The 15,451-nt window shown below is 38.3% G+C and overlaps 1 protein-coding gene across 4 annotated transcripts; it reads right to left on the bottom strand.

Annotated features, from left to right (window-relative positions):
• Nucleotides 1-1,093: 1,093 nt before the first annotated feature.
• ND-15 (NADH dehydrogenase (ubiquinone) 15 kDa subunit) lies at nt 1,094-14,158 on the bottom strand. 4 transcript variants are annotated; one of them, XM_076204942.1, is made up of 4 exons: nt 14,094-14,158; nt 7,518-7,731; nt 6,641-6,723; nt 1,094-1,583 (listed from the first exon to the last, which is right to left on the bottom strand). In XM_076204942.1, exons 1-3 carry the CDS (start codon nt 14,141-14,143, stop codon nt 6,673-6,675), a joined length of 315 nt encoding a protein of 104 aa, XP_076061057.1. In that variant the 5' UTR covers nt 14,144-14,158; the 3' UTR covers nt 1,094-1,583; nt 6,641-6,672. The 4 variants fall into 4 exon arrangements, with proteins under 4 accessions (XP_076061057.1, XP_076061047.1, XP_076061063.1 ...); XM_076204932.1 differs by lacking the exon at nt 6,641-6,723; XM_076204948.1 differs by lacking the exons at nt 6,641-6,723; nt 14,094-14,158 and adding an exon at nt 12,925-13,070.
• Nucleotides 14,159-15,451: the final 1,293 nt, after the last annotated feature.

Raw genomic sequence — 15,451 nt, 5'->3', positions numbered from 1 at the left:
ACAACTCATCACAAACATATAGACTAAATGCACATCTAGACTTAGCGTACTTAAATCAATTGTAGGAACACCATTCTGAAAAAACAAAAGAAACTACTACAGTATACAACCAATCCATACACTCGGTGATGAATTATGCAAGTTCCACATGAGCCCCTAATCTATGGCACACTACAACACCCAACAGACCATACAAAACAGTCCTAAAGACAATTACAGGCTGCACTAATACAATACCTACAGACCATTTACACCAAAATAAGTCATCAAATTCAAGAATCACCTTTATATGAGCGACACACAAACACAGCACACCCATGGCAAGAAACATCAAAACAACTCACAATACCTATACCACACACAAATATGCTCTTCTCTTCCTCAACCACCATACACCAAACCTCCAGAAGCATATCCATAAACATGCTCACTACTCCATCAACAAACTGAAAGACAATATATTGCTGCATGCCAGACCTCCTGAATCCTGTCCCCCAAAAGGATGGAGTCCATGTCGACCAAGCCCTAGAAAAGGCTGGATGACACACTTCACCCCATGCTATACATATTATGGAAGACTGCATTATACACAATCACATGCCAACAATGAAATATACACTCTATAAGGGATTTATGGGAAAATCCTGTTCCAACCATGACATTCCTCAAGGAAATGGGACTTCTTGGCCAGACAATCTAGGGAACAACAACAACCATGAATACACATACCTTACACCAAAGGCTTTTTTCCTCCTTATAAGGGAGGTAGCCAAAAAAACAAAGGCATAAAAACCACTCCCACCCATTCCATCCCTAAATAATAATAATGATAATAATAAAAATGTCAGTTGTTTTAAAAAACGATTAGACAACTTTATGGATGGGGATGACAGGTGGTGATGGATACGGAGCTGCCTAGTGTAGGCCTTATGGTCTTTTGCAGTCTCCTTTATTTCTTATGTTCTTATGTTCTTAAATACATATCCACACATCAAGGATTTACCTGTAAAAAGTAAATAAAATAATAAACATTCCACAATCAGTAGTAGAAATTTTTATGGAATTCACATGTAGGAGAAAGAAAACTACACAATACGTTCTGCCAGACATTTATTAACAAAACACATTTTCTAACATATGTACAACACATCCAGATACTCTGAAATCATACTTCTAACATTGAAATTGATTTCATATCCTTGGCTGGTTCAGAACGGACAACTGCTATCAAATTATATTTTACACACTAAATAATTTTGCATCAAATAAAACCTACTCTTAACTTTTGATCACTCACCCCTTTTACCAAATAGGCATGCTTAGAAAAAGTATTACTTTCTTTAGAAATTAAGTAGTCCAAATCTGATTTGACTGTGATGTTAGTGCAATGTGACACTTTTGAAATAGTTACCGAAAATACTATCCTGTTCCCTATGTACATGAATGTTGTGAAAAGTGTATCTTTTATTCATGACCTAGAATGAGTCCACTTTAGCAGCTGGAGCATAATGATCTTCACTTTTTCTCTCACCCATGACCCACTGCCTGTGGCGTTCAGCTCTCATGATATTCACTCTTGCCATCTGCAAAATAAAATAACTATCAGTAAAGTAGCTTTGTTTCAGAAAACAAGGTGGGAGTGGAATATATAGGAAATGGAATGGGTGAGAGTGGGTTCTATGCCTTTTTCTTTTTGGCTAACCCCCATGTAGGGGGAAAAACCCTTTGGTATGTATGTATGTAGCTTTGTTTCAGTAAATCTGTAGCATGTTAATTTTTTTCTCAGGAACCTGCAGCATTTGATTGAAAGTGGTCATCCCTGCATCCCTCCCACTGCCCTTATGAACCATGATTATACTATTGAGTGAGTTTAATATTTATGGTGAATTTACCATGTTTGGGGTGTGAGCAGCATTCATTTAGCACATCAAGAATATACACTCTTGGTTAGTGTATGTTGCATGTCAGTAGGGGTTGATTGAGGTGGGAACAGTTGTTATCATAATCAAATATAAGGCTAGTGGTGGATGGTTATGGCAGTTCTTTACTTGAGAGCATGTATGTATATATGTGTATGTCAGATTCATGGCCATGTTTATGTTCCTAAAATTACCTGTGCCTCAACCTACATGACACTATGGTCAATTTACATCAATGGACTAAAGAAAATCCCTCATCCTGTTAAATTGAGGATCTTGTGTCTCCAACAATCTTTTTAACATTGACCCTTCCTTCGATGGAACAGGATTTTTGGGGTTCTTACCTATTGCATATTAACTTATGGCTTCTATGACTCATTTTACATCTAACTTTAACATAATCAAAAGAATCAGCAACATTAGGTTGGAATTAAAGTTCTAATAATTTGAAAATTCAGAAAAAAGAATAAAATCATGTTGCTCTATCAAACAAGATTAACATGTTTATCAATATTGTCATGCCTACATATAATGTTGCACCAATAGCAGGTCCCTGCAAATGGTGGTCTTGTGAGATGGACATATTCAAAAACCTATCAACACACTCACCTTCATCCAGGTGTGCATCCCAAAGGGGTTGACATTCAGTTTTTGGACCAGGCCATCTCTACTAACTTCAACTGTATTTCTCCCACCTTCCCAAATATGGAGAGCTGAGGAATATCCCCCTCCTATCACTACTATAAGCCAGTAAAATGAAAGAACCATACACTAATAAAACATAGACATTAGTTTATTACTTATTCCCAGAGAGATCTATTGTTGGATCCAAGAACAAGATCCAGCTGCTCTGGAGATGGTGGTTCCCAGTCAGTGAAACTTAAGGCAATGATTACCACTGTTCACCTCCACACTCACTCCTTTATGCTGCCCTCCTCAATTCTCTCTTTTACCTATGCAATACTCTTCAATGTGATATTATCCCCAAGAAGAAGTGCTAGTTATCAGTGATGAAATATTAATACTGCACCCACTCCAAGCAATCCCAGATACTTGAAATTTCCCATTTCCTTAAATGTCATATTCACATTCAATCTTCCACCATTATTTCTTGTACATCTTATCATTTTACTTTTACCCGCAAACATTTTTAACTTAAGTTTTTCACATTACCAAACTCACCAATCACTTCAGGCTCTCCTCAGAATCATATATGTGCAGTGTCATCAACAGAAATCTATTCTGTCTATATACCATAAGCCTCTTCCCCCTTTTTTGGGAGGTAACCAGCCAAGGCATGCACTCGACCCATTTGTTTCCCTCTCGTCCTAGCTCATTGTGGAGCTCCACAAATAATGATAAGTTCAATTCCCATGCTCTGTGATACTGGAAATCTGATACTCTTGAGTTTCCATTTTTTTTTTTCCAATCCTGATCTTTATGTAACAAGTGAAAAGATCATATTATTTCCTCTTACACAAGGATTCCAAAAACTCGAGAAATATCTCAAAAGCTTGTTGCTCCATGTAGATCTATGGGTTACAGCAAAATATACATACACAAATGTGTGTGTGTAAAATTGGACTGAATGTTCTCATAAAACTGATATTGATTTATGAGCCACCCATGGTGTTTCTGATCATCCACTCTCTCAACCAAGAATTTTCACATTTATCTCCCTTACCATTACATCCATACATACAGTATACCCTCACTCATTCGCGGTTCACTGTTCATGGCCACGCATACTCGCGGATTTTACTCTCAAAGTTTTTTTCATAATTTCGACAATTTCGTGAATTTCTTAGGCCATTTTTTTTAGCAGAAAAATGCTCACATTCACCCTAACTGGTAAAGAATTTTAAAATAACAATATCAGTTAATATAGAAAAAAATTGAAAAGAGATGATACAGTATAACTGGTAAATAACTTTAAAATAACATACATACATACATATACCAAGGCTTTTTCCCCCTTACAAGGGAGGTAGCCAAAAAGGGAAAGGCATAAAAACACTCCCACCAATTTCATCCCTACATACACTCCACACCCCTCCCACCCTCCCTCTCATCTGAGCACCTCCTGGATGACGGGTCATCCCTGCACCCTGCCCACCGCCCTGGGTCAGAAGCAGTGTCGCAAGACACAGCACATCCACAGCAAGGCCGCTTCATTTAATTGGCGACACCCCCTCTCCGTCCCCCCTTGCATATAAGGAGAGGACGGGGAGAAATCCCTTCGGGCTGCGTCAAAATTTACTCACACATACTACCCCACCCCCCTGCACATTCCTCCTCATGCAATCACATCATCCATATACAACCATTCTCCACTCACCTCTGTCTTCCGTCCTCTCACTTCCTTCCTCAACAGACATTCCCCTCTTCCCCAAAGCCCCCTTCACCCCATCCATCCACCTCATCCTAGGACGTCCCCTCATGTTCACTCCCTCCACATCTGCCTTCCATACCTCTTTTACTAGTCTTTCTTCACTCATTCTTTCCATGTGTCCAAACCATCCTAATATTCTTTCATCAACCCTATCTCCCAAATCCTTTTTCACCCCTGTTCTCCTCCTCACCTCCTCATTTCTCACTCTATCCAGCCTAGTAACCCCCACCATACTTCTCAGACACCTCATCTCAAACACATTCAAACTCCTTCTCTCTTCTTCTCTTATGTTCCACATTTCTGCCCCATACAGTGCTGTTGGCACAATCACTCCTTCATACAGTCTCCTCTTCGCATCCATTCCCAAATGTCTATTCCTCATTACACTCTTGTGTCAGAGCTTGTGTCAGGATTAGAAATGGAGAGAGTGAGTGGTTTGAAGTAAAGGTGGGACTTCGTCAAGGATGCGTTATGTCGCCCTGGCTGTTCAACTTATACATGGATGGGGTGGTGCGAGAGGTGAATGCTAGGGTAGTGGGTCAGGGATTGGAGATGGTTAAAGAAAATGGAGAAAAGTGGGAGGTGAGCCAGCTGTTGTTTGCGGACGACACTGCGCTTGTGGCAGGGTCAGAGGAGGGATTGAGGAAGCTGGTGGCAGAGTTTGGGAGAGTATGTGATAGAAGAAAGCTGAAGATAAATGTAGGTAAAAGTAAGGTGATGAGATGTACAAGGGGTGAAAGTGGCAGTAGACTGGAAGTGAACATTAAGGGAGAGCGACTGGAGGAAGTGGATAGTTTTAGATACTTGGGTGCAAGTGTAGCAGGAAAAGGTGGAGTAAAGGTGGAGGTAGAATGTAGATTGAGAGAAGCGAGTAAATGCCTTGGTGGATTAGAGAGTTAAAATAACAATGTCAGTAAATAAAAAAAAAAATAGAAAAGAGAGATGATACAGTATAACTGGTAAATAATCTTAAAATAACAATGTCAGTTACGAGCTTTCATTTCTCCTTCCTGCTAATTGGCTGCAGACATATTACTACATTATTACTGTATTAATGAGTAAGACTGTCTTTAGAATGTGTTTAGGAAGCATATTTTAGCATATACAATATCATACATAGGCATTTTAAAACTGCATCAATAATTCGTGGATTTTTGGGATTCATGGGAGGGGAAGGAATGTAACCCCTGCAAATAGCGGGGGGATACTGTATTGATCAACCAAGGTAACATCACACAATAATGACAGACCCACATTCACCTCATACCATTCATTCTTGGTCCTCAAACATGCCCCACTACATATGTGAAAAATTTTCTCCAACTCCAAGAATGCCCCCCCAATTTTTTTTTTCCAAAAATCTTTTCACATACATGTCTTATCACAAAACATGATCTATCACCCTCTTCCACCCTTTAAGCTTACATTGCTCTTCTAAATTCACTTCCTCTTGTTCCCTTCTCAGCCACCACAGACCCATAAACCTTACTAACCACTCCACATACTCAACCCTCTAAAACTGCTACGATAATACCCATTTCCCTGTATAGTGGGCACCTGTACTCCTCTACTCCACCAGACATTCTTCCTTGAGACACCTTTCTACACTGTATCTATATACCAAGGGCTCCTTCCAACTCATAAGGGTAACCATGTCTCTAGATGGGGCCTTTGTTCAGATACTGGGTAAATTGAACACTTTCAGGGCTATGGAGAGCTATTTATAAATCAGACAACGCTAGATTATACATTAAAAGTCTGATCATGCATATCATCTGAGATTCCAAGTTATCCAAGCTCCCCTACAATCTCTTTATTTCTGATTTATTCTTTCATACAATACAGTACTCAATGTATCACATTTTCATTTTAATTACATACATACATATACCAAGGCTTTTTCCACCTTACAAGGGAGGTAGCCAAAAAGGAAAAGGTATAAAATCATACTTCAAAGGATTAATTATATAATATGGTATCTAAAAACACTATCATGTATTACATCATGAAATGCAGTAAAATAATGGCCTAACATGGGGAGATAGGGTAACAAGGAAGAAGATAGGTGTGTATGTGTATTTATAAAACCCTACTAAAAAAAAAAAAAAAAAGGGTGGGGGCTAAGCAACCAGAGAAAAAGTGCCAATTTAAAGGGGAACTATAATGAGTTTAGATATATTACAAGATCAGGTGCTCAGCTTGATTTAACATCCACCCCCTAAACTAGCCCAATTTAGAGATGGTTTAATGCATTGAACTTTCAGCAGCCAATCCGCTATCAATACTGCAGTTTTTCAACAATTCACACTATGCCCCACACTAACAATACCTGGACAACCACACAATACGTCTTTAAGTGATTTATGGTCCTGACTGGAGGCTGTTGCTGGTTTTCTGGAAGCTATGGGTCTTCTGCAAGAGAACAGAAGCAACAAATTTATTGACTGACTTTCTACATAACACCCACCCAATCATCCAGGGGCTTTTCCAACCTTTTTTTTCCAATGCTAATTATATATTTTTTTTGTAATAGCTTTATCATTTCCCTCGCCCACCCATCATTCTCCTCCTAGTATTTCCCATCACCACAATTACAGCCTACCTGTCCCTATTCACATTCAACGACCTGAAACACCAAGAAGAAGACACACTATTTTAGAAATTAACAGTGCACAAATTTAACTGTGAAACCACCTGGGCAAAACTTTCTAAATTTGGATCAATTTTTCTAAGTATGCACTAGTCATGCTAAGCAAGGGAAAAGCTGCCAATCCTTTTGTTGGTTGGTCTATCAAAAGTAACAATGTCTCCTTTTTAACATTTAAGTGTTAGGGTTGGAAATCACTGAGTGGAGGTTAATATGAGTTACACATAGGACTGTGCTGGAAGTGCTTGCGTGTACAAGTTCATGCATTACAGAGCTGCGCTAAATGACTTCAAAAACTTTACACAATGATATCCCACCTGCTGTATGAACACATTGTAGTTGCGAGAGTAGTCAAGTCACATAGGTCATAAGTGGACAACTTACTATCAGCTAAATGGGGATGTACTATTCTCTCAGTCTAGTATCATACAACCTACTAACATGATCAGTTAACCAGTTGCCACACAACTTGACTTGACCTCTTCATGCACATTACTGTATATTAGGCTAAAAACACTTGAAGATAAAATTTTCATGCTGCACTCTTCCAAGTTCTTACCTGCTTCTTTCTAAACATGCATTCCCTAAGGTCATCCATGTAATCTAGGCATTTCGATCGCCCATCCTTAATGCCATATCCTTCTAGACACTCCATAGCACGCATTTCAAAGTCTCGACATATACCATTTGTTTGATGAGTCAAAATTTGACCTGTCATATCCGTCAAAGGAGTGCGAAGGAAAGGTGGGATGTGCGCCATTTTGCCTCTGAAACTGAAAGACAAGTATTGTTAGTATGTAGTTAAAGAATCAAAGTGTACAACTATTAGTGTAGAGATAATTAGCCTAACTTGTCTTCATGTGGGGTATTTACAAGGTTACACGCCAACTCAGCCTTGGCCTATACCAACTCTGAATGTTTTCTTACCGGCCCCGTCAGCCACTGATCTGTTTAATGGACTGATTTAATAAACTATTTTTTTTTTCAGAAGATTTCATGCCAGTCAGTGAAGAACTGACATGATGGTGAGGTGTCCAGCATGTCCACACTACAGTTGACAGCTAATTTTTTTTCTGGTAAACAGCATGGATCTTTCCTGTTATTACCCTACCATTAATCTTTTTCTGTTGTCTTTGATTTTGTTCATCTTAGGTTAGGTTAACCTAACCTAAGATAAACAAAATCAAAGACAACAGAAAAATAAAAAAAATTAGTAGTGGGGCAATAACAGGAAAGTTCCAACAGCACATAGACCAATTCCACATTGGCCATGGCTTAACCTCTTGAATATGACGACACCTATATAGGCATCATGAGCCACAAATTGGGTATATGAGGATGCTGGCACTAGCTTCCTGATTATATTCATTTTGTGGGTAGGTTAGGTAAGAATAGACGAATTTATTATACTTTAATTTCTTTAACCTCCACATTTACCAAAACAAAGATAGCACCTCAAGTAGTCAAACCAGCTGTTTGTTTATTGCTTTTAGCAACTTTTTCAGTTATTGATTTCAGTATATTTTTAAAAGTGCACACCTATGTAATATAGCAATATATAATTAAATATTATTTTTATAAAATATAATACATCAATATTTTTCTTGGAGGAGTTCAATAACAGGGACTCCTTTAGACACCGTCTTTGTTTTGATAGATTCAAAGGTCGAAGATCATGACAATGACCAAGAAGACCTCTAGAATTCCAGGCCGCATTACTAAATGCAGGTTAGGTAAAGTAGGTAGGTAGGTCAGGTTTGGTGGGTAGGTTAGAATAAATGTTTTTTTTTTTGTTTTTTTTTTAGAAATGCACACCTACACAAAATAGTAATAGAAAATTAAATAATGATTTTATAAACTACAACACATCAACGTAACATAAGCTATTCTTGGTGGAAATCAATAATAGAAACAGTTGTTAAAAGCTATAAACAAATAAAATTGCGTACACTCTTTTAGATGCCATCTTTGTTTTGTTAATTTGGAGGTCCGAGATGACAACAATGGCCTGATGACCTCTAGAATTACAGGTACTGCATTACTAAAGGCAAGTTAGGTTAAGCTGGTTTGGTTAGGTTAGGTTAGGTAGGTAGGTTACACTAGATAATGTTAGAATATACGAGTTTAGCATACTTTAATTTATTTGACCTCTGCTTCTACCAAAACAAACATGTCTCAAGCAGTCAAAGCAGCTGTTTGTTATTAGCTCTTAGCAACTGTTTCTATTATTGATTTCTGCCAAGAATAATGTATATTATGATGTATTATAATTTACAAAAGTATTATTTAATATTCTATTACTATATCACATAGGTGTGAAATTCTAAAATTTAACAGAATATAAATTTATCATACTTCAATTTCTTTGACCTCCACACCACACCAAGTAAGTAAGCAAGTACCAAAAGGAAGATGGTATCTCAAGCAGGAATTTTTTTTAGAAATGCACACCTACACGACACAACATAAAATTAAATAATTTTGTAAATTATAATACATCAATGTAATATACGTTATTCTTGGCAGAATTCAATAACAGAAAAAGTTGATAAAGGCTATACAAAAACATAGGTGCTTCAACTGCTTGAGATGCCATCTTTGTTTTGATAGATGCGGAGGTCAAAGAAATTAAAAGTAAGATAAATTCATCTATTCTAACCTAACTTACTTTATCTAACCTAACCGGCATTAAGTAATATGCTATCTATAATTCTTGAAGTCATCAGGGTCATCTTTGACCTCCTAATCTATCAAAACAAAGATGACGTCTAAAGGAGTCTATGCAACTTCGTTCGACTGTGTATAGCTTTCAGCAACATTATCAAACAAACATTGAGACATGATTGAGGAAGGTAGAGGACGACAACACGGGTCTAGGATAGAGTTTATTCCTGACCGGTTTCACTGAAGAAGCTCTAGGTGAAACTGGTCAGGAATAAACTCAGTCCCTGTGGAACTCATTAGTTCTACCACACCTAGAATACTGCTGCCAACTTTGGTCTCCCCAGAAAATATCAGAAATTGTTGAGATTGAAGGGCCCCAAAGGACTTTCACTAGCAAAATACATGGGCTCCAGGAACTGAATTACTGGGAGAGGCTGAAAGAGTTGCAGCTGTTTTCTCTCCAATGGCGCAGGGAACGCTATATTATCATCTACACCTGGAAGGTGTTAGAAAAGAGGGTGCCCAACAATTGTATTCAAGAAACAGTCCACCAAAGAAGAGGGAGGTTGTGCTATGTGAGGAACACTCTTGGATCAACACTGAGCATCAAGTCCAGAATACACACCAGCTTCTCGTTCAGTGGGCCAAGATTGTTTAACTGCATCCCACCCACACTGAGAAACATAACAGGGATGTCTCCAGACACCTTCAAAAAACATCTGGATATATGGTTGGCCAAAATACCAGACCAGCCACCAACACCGGGATACACCAGCCCCTGGTCTCACTAATTGCCGAACAAACCGATAAAAGCCGAACAAACCAACACAACCCAAACAAGGACGGTTTTTGCTCAAATGCACACTTCTATATATATATGGTTGCATTATTTGAACTATTTTCTTTAAAATGCATGATTTCCATGTAATATGATCAAAGAGAAGTTACGTTTTTATCCTCTGCAAAATTACCAAACACAGCTACGATTTGTCCAGCCCGCCGTCTATGATCAATGGTGGTATGGATCAAATTACACTCTTTTAAGTTTCTTACTGTTGTGTTCTTAGTGTAATAGACTGCATATAGTTGAATTATTTCAACTTTTCTTTAAAATGTGTGATTTTCATGTAATTTGACCAAGAGAAGTTATGTTTTAACTTCTGCAGTATGATGTAACACATTTTAAAGAAAATACAGGTAAACGTCGACTTACGATGGCCGCGACTTACGATTGTTCGACTTTACGATGACGACGACGATATGATATATTTAACCCCTTCCATACGGTGCCGCACACGTAGGCGTCATGAGGAGCAAGTGGATTCGCGAGGCTGCCATATCGGCGTCTTGATTATATTTATTGTAGTCGCCCCTGTGTTTTTACATTCTCTCAAATGTGCCCTGAATCCCATTCTCTGTGGTTTTCAAAATTCGCGGGTGAAAGAGAGAACGATCGATATAAGCGGTGACTATATTTTATGATGCGAGTATTATTACGACACGTCGTACGGCTGGCATTGGCTGCTGCCCGCGAGATTTAAGCCGTACTGAAAATACGGTAAAAAGGATAGAAATAATTAAATACGGTAAAAAGGATAGAAATAATTAAATAAACTACTGTACATGTTTAATAGGCTATATTCAGTATCTCTGGTGGTTAATATACAGGTAGGCTAGGTACAGTGACCACGGAACAGTGATACACAAATTGGGGATCGACTTACGATGAAATCGTCTTACGATGGATCTATCGAAAACTAATGCCATCGTAAGTCGACGTTTACCTGTAGTTGAAATAATTCAACTATACGCAGTATTACACAAATATCACAATAGTAAGAAACTTAAGAGTGTAGTTTGATCCATACCACCAGTGATCATAGACGGCGGGCTGGGTCGAATCGTAGCTGTGTTCGGTAATTTTGCAGAGGATAAAAACTTAACTTCTCTTTGATCATATTACATGGAAATCACACATTTTAAAGAAAATAGTTCAAATAATGCAACCATATATATATAGAAGTGTGCATTTGAGCAAAAACAGTCATTGTTTGGGTTTTGTTGGTATGTTCGGCTTTTATCGGTTTTGTTCGGCAATTAGTGAGACCCCCCCCAACGCCAACTGACTGATCGATTGGACCATTGATGTAAGGGAGTTGCATGGTCACAGTGGGGCCCCAGTCTAGCTGCGTCGATCACCGACAGAAGTCATCAAAGTGTAAGTGTAGATCCATGTCTTATTCTTACATCTTCCTCAAACAAACATAACCACCTCGGTTGCTTGAGATGCAATATTTGTTTTGGTAGAGGCGGAGGCAGAAGATATTAAAGCATGATAAATTTGTCTATTCTAACCTAACCTGTATTTAGTAATGCAGTACCTGTAATTCTAGAGGTCAGGGTAGTCATCATCGTCTGCGACCTCCAATTCTATAACAACAAAAATGGCGTCTAAAGGAGGCAAAGCGACTTCATTCGTTTCTGTATAGATTTTAACGCTTTCCGATACTGATTTCCTCCAAGAAATATATTTATTGCATTGATGTATTATAACTTACAAAATTAATTTCTAATTTTCTAATGTTTCCTTAAATCCCATCAATTCCTCACTTCCATTTGGAGATGCCCTGCTCAGTCTTCCAACTGGGCCCAAGATCTCCCTTAGTCAACTTCACTTGTATTTCCTCTACCTTAAAACACAAGGACAGCTTGAGACTGTTTATCCTTTGGTTTTCCTTTGGGGTTGAACTCCCAGTTTGAAGTAAGGATGATGGGATTTGTAAACAACTTAACAAGCAACAAGGTGAGGGTTCTGTTGTCCATATCAGGACATGCAGGTCGCAAATCCGAAGATTCTGATCATCACACTTATTAATTCTGAGGCTGAACATATGAATATTATCCAGAACCAAAATATAGCATAGGTAAATACAACTTCAATAAATCTCAGAACTTCCATGCATCACCACAAACACCCGGTTCCTCAATTTCATTGAAAACTTTCTTGGTTCCACTTCTAATAGTACAAAACCTTAGTGTAATTCTTTGAATTTCACAGTTCACAATTAAACTTTCTCTATAGTCCTGAACAGATGATGCAATAGTCGGTTTACACGTATCAGCTGACTACGATGAGGCAGTGCATTTGTTTATTACCACAGTTACCAGATATTACGGCACTAAGACTGCCCAGTATGGTTCTGGCCACTACAAAATCCTTTCAGGATTATTAAATACGTATATAAACATTCACATAACGAAACTATTGCACATTTTTATGAAAACATTCACCTCGAACCTACTTTTGGATCGCCCTGGCTTCCACAAATTTGCGAAAGATGGAACCACTGTAGCGCAAGTTAAAATAGGTTTATTTAACATTTCGCTAACTTTACAGCGCAAAAATAATTTAGTATATGTATACTTGAATTTTTTAACTATTCTTACTTCAGGGTGTGTTTTATTCTAAGCTTCATGAATACTAGTTGAACTATATATTTTTTTTAAAACAACTAAGTATCAAGAATGTGGAAAATGAACTAGTGCTAATCTAAAATTAATGCTAATTTTTCTGTTTCCCTTGCACTTCCAATATACTAATTGCTGCAGGAAATCATCATATAGCAATGTAACTAATTGTGATTATCAGTATTTACACCTCTGGTTACTGTCGTTTCCCTTAAATATTGATCTATATGTATCACTAAGCAGAATCTAAAACTTCCTTGCTCATGGAGCAAAACTGATCATTGACCGTTGCTATTGGCTGGAATCATTTTATAGTTCCTACCATTACCAATTCTTACACCAAAATGAATTGCTTTAATTTGTGCCCTCTAATAACCTCGCTTCTTCAGTTTGCACTTGTTTTATCCAGTACTTTCCTTATTACACTACAAGATAATATTACAGTCCGCATTTTCCATCCCTTTCAGGATCTGGTCTTCCTGTTACATCACCTCTTTGTCTTCCCTTTTCTAGTGCTGTTATACCCAATCGCTCACGTTTCTGCTCATAGTTAATTTCATTCAGTTCTGGCACCAACTTGGTCACTTTTTTCATTTTCCCATTATTGTTATGCCTTTTTAAAGAAATGATGACCAAATCTGTACCGCATATTCTAAGTATAAGGTCTTGCTAATGAACAATAGTAAAAATAGTGTAGGGTTTTTGCATACACACACACACACACACACATATATATATATATATATATATATATATATATATATTTGTGTGTGTGTGTGTGTGTGTGTGTGTGTGTGTGTGTGTGTGTGTGTGTGTGTGTGTGTGTGTGTGTGTGTGTGTGTGTGTGTGTGTGTGTGTGTGTGTGTGTGTGTGTGTGTATCTAAATGGTCAACGTTTCCCCCAAATTTAATCAACTATTCTATTCCGACTTGAAGCCACATTAACAGTGAAATTTGCATAACTGCACATTTCTAAGCGTTGAATTGCAACAACCACTTCTCACTTAATTCCTGCAATCTTGCTTATTCCCGTTGCATTGCTTGGATGCCACATTCAATATGGGATAACATAAAAATATTGGCATCATCTGCAAACAGGAAAGTTGGACATTCCATTTCTTGAGCCAGATCGTTCATAAACACAAGGAAAAGAACAGGTTTCAAGATCATTTGTAATTTCTCTTACTGTTCCTCAAATTTCAACAAACTGTTTTCTGTTGAGACGGAATCCTTTCAGCCAGTCCAACAAACTGCCCTTAATCCCATATACTTAAAGATTGATAGGCAGTCTAATATGTTGCTCAGTCAAACACCTTACAATTCGAGTAAATAACGTCCACCGGTACTTGTTGATCAACAACAGACGACAAATTCTTCATGTATGATAATTTGTCACTGAACCTCTCATGTCGAAGGCCATGCTGGTTGTAACTGATAAGATTATGAAATGAATTATTTAGTTTGATTTCTAATCAAGGTTTCACAATTTTTACATAAAACACATGTCAGCGAGACAGGTAACTCAGTGGGTCACATTTGATTCCTTTATTGCACGTGTCACATTCCATTTCAATATACCTAAATAACGTTTCATTTTTGTTATACTCGTATATTGTGCTTCTAATGATGAGAGTGCATTTTAAGATGCAATTTTATTTCTCACCGTCCTCAGTCTTACATACATATACCAAGGCTTTTTCCCCCTTCCAAGGGAGGTAGCCAAAAAGGGAAAGGCATAAAAACACTCCCACCCATTTCATCTCTAAATACACTCCACACCCCTCCCACCCTTCCTCTCATCTGAGCACCTCCTGGATGACGGGTCATCCCTGCACCCTGCCCACCGCCCTGGGTCAGAAGCAGTGTCGCAAGACACAGTACATCCACAGCGAGGCCGCTTCATTTAATCGGCGACCCCCCCTCTCCGTCCCCCTTTGCATATAAGGCGAGGACGGGGAGAAATCCCTTCGGGCTGCGTCAAAATTTACTCACACATACTACCCCACCCCCCACTTCCCCGCCCATTCCTCCTCATGCAGTCACAACATCATCCATATACAACCATTCTCCACTCACCTCTGTCTTCCGTCCTCTCCCTTCCTTCCTCAACAGACATTCCCCTCTTCCCCAAAGCCCCCTTCACCCCATCCTAGGACGTCCCCTCATGTTCACTCCCTCCACATCTGCCTTCCATACCTCTTTTACTAGTCTTTCTTCACTCATTCTTTCCATGTGTCCAAACCATCCTAATAGTCCTCAGTCTTGATATTCTTAAAAAAATATTGTGCCCCTCTTTCCCCAAATATTTATTCTTCTTTCGAATGCTTTTTACAATAATAATAACAACAATAATAATAGTGAT

Source organism: Oratosquilla oratoria, chromosome 2, assembly GCF_046742065.1.
Source record: "Oratosquilla oratoria isolate Oo_2021 chromosome 2, ASM4674206v1, whole genome shotgun sequence".
NCBI classification, from domain to species: Eukaryota; Metazoa; Arthropoda; class Malacostraca; order Stomatopoda; family Squillidae; genus Oratosquilla; species Oratosquilla oratoria.
Note: the sequence above shows the minus strand (reverse complement) of the source record. Positions and strands in the feature narration are given on the sequence as shown.

Excerpts from the sequence above, each read along its gene's own strand:
- ND-15 (XM_076204932.1), bottom strand. The coding sequence starts at position 14,143 with ATGTGGCATCCAAGCAATGCAACGGGAATAAGCAAGATTGCAGGAATT. Across the intron at positions 7,732-14,093 it reads AGCAAGATTGCAGGAATTAA|TTTCAGAGGCAAAATGGCGC; the intron begins GTGAGAAGTGGT and ends CTTGTCTTTCAG. Across the intron at positions 1,584-7,517 it reads GCATGTTTAGAAAGAAGCAG|ATGGCAAGAGTGAATATCAT; the intron begins GTAAGAACTTGG and ends TTTATTTTGCAG.